Consider the following 6,000-nt stretch of genomic DNA (forward strand, 5'->3'; position numbering starts at 1 on the left):
TTCTGTTACACCACTACTTATAGATACTTGAGATTATAGGGCAGATTTCTATGTGTACTTCTAAAATAATGTGATTTTGGGGAGAGAATAGAAAGGGAAGCACTTCCTAAGCAGCTGAGACAAGCAGCTTCTGTCACTTGTTGGAAATTCGTGACTAGAAAGCATTAAGGATTTCAGTGCAACCATTCTGTTTAAAAAACATGGTGTTCAGTATAGAACTTAATTCTGATCAAGTAAGATTTTTGTCATAGCCTGTTTGTATTAGTAGTTTATTTCTTGATAGATTTACTAAAATGCAATTGTACTTGCTCTGTTCTTTGTCTCATGAAAGCAAATAAGATCTTATCCTGTGTTAGAAAGGATCTGGAGAGGATCTATGATTGGCACCAACGATGGTTTGATAGCTGTGTGTAATTATAAATGGGTCTGTTTGCACAAGAGGTTTCAGACATTAGTTCTGCTTGACTGCAGCTTGAAGGATCTGGTATTTAAGAAATAGAATGTTCAATATTTTGTTTAGCAAATAATCAGACTACTGAATGACAGATGAAGGAGCCTGCTGGTATATTTTTGATTGTGAAACTATGCTTTAAGGTATTTAAATACCTAAGGGTTAGTCCTCATGGGTGAAAAAGGTATCATTTCATGGAAACCTAGGAAATAAATTCTGAATGCTTTTTGTTTGTGTTGCAGTTGAATTGGCTTTGTTCTTCCATGTGTGAAGATGCTTAGAAAGTTTTATACATAAAGGCATTGCTGTTTGTCTAGAGCAATTTTTTTTTTTAGTATTTTTTTTTTTAGTTTTAACTCCAGAGTTGGCTGACCTTTTGTTGGCAGCAGAAAAAAGATCTTGACCAGCACTAAAATGCCAGAGAGGCTTATTATTCTAATTTAGATGCCAGTCTGGTTAGTAGGAGGCTTTTATGACAAGTCAGCAGTTTAAGTCCACGCAAACTGACAGTGCTACCTGAAACAATATATCATGATTTTCCTGTGCTAAAATTTGCTTTAGCCATGTAAGGTTGTTCATGTATGTTAAGAAAGGTAAGAATCAGAGCTGTTTCATGTTCAGAAGCTTGTGATACAGGTTTATTTGTGGTATTTATGACTGGCCTTGCATAGGATTTTAAATTTACTGCAGCTTCCAAACTAAGCTTTCTTGGTGAGCTGTGAAGTTGATGATTGCCTTTTAAAATTCACCCACTGCAGTATTTTTAAACTCCTCAAATGCTCACAGTAAACATGCTGAATATTAATTAATGTTTCGTTTAATGTTATTAAATAATGTTTAGGAGAATTATTTGTCTATGACTTGTCGGGGTGAGGGGCAAGTCTCCAGACTTTCACAGACCATATATTTTGTTTGAGTTGTAGTGAAAGTATTGCTGAATTTGTTCCTAAGGCTTGTTATGTTCTTTAGGAGAGCCGCTCTGGTAATTGCAATTAAGCCATTTTACCTTCTAGACTGATATTTCTTAAGACAAGCACGCTCACTTTTATTATCTTTCAAAGGCTTGCTGTGTGACCTCCTGTGGTCTGACCCAGACAAAGATGTGCAAGGCTGGGGTGAAAATGATCGTGGGGTCTCTTTCACTTTTGGTGCTGATGTGGTCAGTAAATTTCTGAATCGTCACGATCTGGATTTGATCTGTCGAGCTCACCAGGTATGAATTATGCTGCTGTCGCTTCTTAAAACCTCTCTGTCTAGACTTGCAGCCTTTTCTTTTTGGCACTGATTATCAGTAGGATGTATTTGAAATGTACTTTGCATTGTGTTACTTACAGGGAAAAAAAAGAAAAAAAACAAGATAAAGGGACTACAAAGCTGTCAGTGAAGTAGAATACTAACACCCAATTTCCCCACTGATCTTTCTTCTGTATTGTTTGTTTACTGTTGTGTCTCAGCATCAGAGGTAAATTTTCCAGGCCCAGAATATAAAAGTGACTTGAATTTGAGATTTACACTGAAGTTCCAGAATTTTTCAATTTCCATAGGGGCCAGTTAGCTGGTAGTTGTGGCTTAAACTATTGATGCCTTGCTTCATTAAATTAATTTTGAATGCTTCTACAAACAAGTCTACACATAAAAGTTTTCAATGTTGCCTTTGTTTTGGTTCAGCTATCTAGAATACTGTGGCATTGATTGTTTGACTTACTGCAGTGTTCAGAAAGCAAGGTTATTTTTGTAGTTGTCAATCTGTAACTGCATGCTTTTGCTGTTTTTATTAAGTTACTTTAAGCAAGTGCCCTAGTTAGGCAGATTTCAGCTTTCAATTTCCTGTGTAACATTTCAGTTTAATTATTTAGTCAATTTTAAAAATTCTCTTCTGCTATGAAACAAAAATAGGCTTTTTACTCTGTCACTGTTGGACTCAAGTATACTATTGGAACACTTAAATGTTTCTTGTAATTTTACTGTTAAAACATTAGAAAAAATTAAGTGTATGGAATGGATATTAATATTTTCTAACTGATGATCTGGTTTGCTGCTAATTTCCCATATTCATGTAGTCATTTCAGTTTGTTATAAAATGAATACAGCATCTTATAGAAGACCATGGTGATGGGACCAAAACAAAGAGTTAGTGCACTATTTTAACTACATGATAACATGCAGCTTCTGAGGAAGAGACAGCATTCTTAGCTGATACATCATACTACTTACACTGTTTTAAAGGTGAATTATGCCTTTAGAGAAAACAAAGTAGAACCTCTTTGCTTTCAAAGCATCAAAGCTGTAAAGGTAGTTGATATGTTTACAATTCTTACTGTACTTGATATCTGTACAATCAATGCCACTTAAGAGTTACATTTGCAGTGAAGATGGTATCCAGACCCTGTGTTCTCTGAACTAATAGTCCAAACATTCACATTCTCTATTTATATATATATACAATAAAATGCTGGGTATCCATAAACAGGCAGTGCATAGTCAAGCTTCATTATAGAGCTATTGAGCAGTCAAGCTGATACATATTTCAAGCTGGACACGTCAGGCAGGTTGAGTTACTTGATTTGGCACTCCGTGTCCAGACAAGACACAGTGAATTAACTGATCCTGTCTGAAAGCCAAGGCATAAAATGCTTTATTTTTTTTAATGAGTTCTTTTCACCTTTTAATGCAATTCCTGTTCGCCTCAAGACTGGCTTTTTTATTTTTCTTCAAAATTTATCTTTATTTTTGTGAGCTGTATTGATTTCTCTGGTGTTGACAGGTGGTTGAAGATGGATATGAATTCTTTGCTAAACGGCAGTTGGTCACCCTATTCTCAGCTCCAAATTACTGTGGAGAGTTTGACAACGCAGGGGGGATGATGAGTGTGGATGAAACTCTGATGTGTTCCTTCCAGGTATGGTATTTTTGTACAGTAAGTGTTAAGTTTAGGTGTGGGGCTGTGTGGACTGAGTTTGCTTGTTGATGAGCCTATGATTAGTCTAGAGTAACATACTTGAGCTACAGACAGGACTGCTTAGCAGGCTGGTGTTTGTGGACAATTAGAACTGCAAGCTGACTGTGAGAACTGTGTGGGATTTGCTGTTTTCCTAACTCCTGCATATTAAGTTGTTCCCTCTATTCAGATGCACATTTCAAAGTTTAATTGGGTGGTTCTCTTTAGTCATACACAGTGATCAGAGTACCTAACTATGCAGACTAAGGGACTATTGGGACCTTTTAGTAGGGTTACGCTCTGATCAGATTTTAATCCCTGTTCCTTCCTGGACATCTTCTCAGCCCCTTCACTTTCCCCTTCCCACTCCAATGTAGTAGTGGATACTAGAAGAATTTAGAAGTAATATTCTTGTTGTTTTTGGTATTAAGAAGTTTGTAGGATTGTGATATGATTGCTCCCGCACTCCCACCCCCTCTTGTTCCTGCAGAATAAGGTTTCATGTTGGCTTAACAGTATCTGAAATGTTCTTAGCTCTCACTGACTCAAAAGAACCTCTTTATTTTCTCTAAGATATTGAAACCATCTGAAAAGAAAGCCAAGTACCAGTATGGTGGACTGAATTCTGGGCGTCCAGTCACTCCACCTCGCACAGCTAATCCACCGAAGAAGAGGTGAAGAAAGAGGAATAATATAGAAACACCATCAGATCTGTCAAGGACAAAACTCCATATTACAGTATATAATAAATGTGCACTGTAAAACCATCCAGCCATTTGACACCCTTTATGATGTCACACGTTTAACTTAAAGAGACGGGTAAAGGATCTTTATTAATTTTTTCTAGTAGAAAGATGTGCGACACTGTATTGTAACAAATATAGCTCCAAGCTCAAATATCCAGCATAGAGTAAAAACAAATATTAGGAAAAAACTATTCAACTGCATATTCACATTTTCCACGGTTTTTAAAGCTGACCAACATCCCAGTTAAAACTTAATGTAATAGTTATACCAGATGAGAGCATGATGTTCCATTTGTGTAATGTGGTCTTATTGTTGCTTGATTGCTTTTACTTTGGTTATTTTGTAGCTAGAATGATGAAAATATGGTATCTAGTCTATTTCCGGGCTCTCTTTGAAACTGAAATAAAGAAGGAGCTTCTTAGAACAGCCATTGATCTCTTATGCTCCCCCTAACCATACCCTCTTGTTCATAATATTGCTGCCCAAATGTGTGCCCCATCATAATGCAGTTCGTAGTACGGTAGTGATTGAAAGGCAAAGTAAGTCCAAAATGCCCAGATTGGACAGCTTGACAGCCAACAGAAGTTGAGACAGAAAAACCTGTCTTGACTTTTTAACTTAAACTGCCAGACATTAAATTTGTGCACTACACTGTTTTAAATTATTGACGTTACACTGTGCTATGGCACTTCATTTAACTTAGATAGGACAAAAATGGTATTGCCTGTTAGTTGGTAACTTGATTATGTGGTACCTTGGCTTTAGTTTTATTAGCATGAAACACCTTTGGCATGCTTAGCTTCCAGGTAACTTCCTACCTGCATCAAAATTCATCTTACATAGTTCCACAGAACATGAAGATCCTTATTTGCTAAGCCTTTTTCTTCATAAGAGGGTGTTATTACATGGATGTTCATCAATGGACAGTACACTAGCTGATGAGTGGTGAGCTGAAAATGCTATAGGAGTGTCCATCGTGATTAATAAGGCTTATGTCACTAAAGAGTATATCCTTTGGATTTTCATGATCAAATTTCATATACTATTGTATAGACTTCTGCTTTGTAGTGTACTATAGTAGCAATAATTTCTGTACATGATCGATTTATGCAGTATTTCTTTTCAGTTCTCTCCTTTCTTAAAAGAGTTAATATTGGCAAATGGCAAGATACAGAGAAGATACAAAATCTACAGTAGGATAAATGAAAGGCACAGATTTGTCATGCTTTAGGATGCAATACTTATTGGATATAACTATAAAAGCTTTTATTGAATATTGCAAATTTGTCATTTTCTTTGGGGGAAGGCTTCAGATTTATACCATTTTAAATGTGCATCAGTAGATGTAAAACTCAACTACAGTATTGTCTTCGAAAATGTTGAATGGAGGATTCTGGTAACTTACGTTTTACGGACTGGCACATTATCTAATGCAAGAGATATATTGATTTCTGACTCAGTGAGCAAGTTCTTTAAAATGGATTTAAGCCTCTTTTCTAATTCCATTTTGTTTTAAATGCATATTTTAAATGTAGGTTTTTTCATTTAGTAAAAGTTGTCTAATTCATTTGAATGAAGTCTGACTGGTTATTTTAACATACCTTACTGTCACTCAAGAAGTATGGAGTTTGTTGTTTAAAAAAAAAGGTAGAGCAGATATCTCTGGCGTTGATCTGTAGTGGATTGGTCTGTGGTTTTGAACAATAGTTTAATTTACCCCGCTTAGAAACGAGCAACAGTGTTTCAATGCATAGAATAGAATGTAGAAGTAGAGTTCTTCTGATACTGCCCACAGACACTTGTTCTTGAAAGTCAGTGATGAGAGCTGTGTGAGAGTAGCTTCAGTTTGTGACAAGGTGATTGA

At 36.1% G+C, this 6,000-nt stretch overlaps 1 protein-coding gene across 1 annotated transcript in view; it reads left to right on the forward strand.

Moving 5' to 3' along the window:
- PPP1CB (protein phosphatase 1 catalytic subunit beta) overlaps positions 1 to 5,709 on the forward strand; it is a 30,610-nt gene extending 24,901 nt beyond the window's left edge. Inside the window, exons 6-8 of the mRNA XM_071739410.1 lie at positions 1,513 to 1,664; positions 3,216 to 3,350; positions 3,963 to 5,709. Coding sequence (XP_071595511.1) covers positions 1,513 to 1,664; positions 3,216 to 3,350; positions 3,963 to 4,067 — 392 coding nt within the window. The 3' untranslated portion in view covers positions 4,068 to 5,709. The remainder of the gene's footprint in view (positions 1 to 1,512; positions 1,665 to 3,215; positions 3,351 to 3,962) is intronic.
- Positions 5,710 to 6,000: the final 291 nt, after the last annotated feature.

This window comes from Heliangelus exortis, chromosome 3, assembly GCF_036169615.1.
Source record: "Heliangelus exortis chromosome 3, bHelExo1.hap1, whole genome shotgun sequence".
Lineage (NCBI taxonomy): Eukaryota > Metazoa > Chordata > Aves > Apodiformes > Trochilidae > Heliangelus > Heliangelus exortis.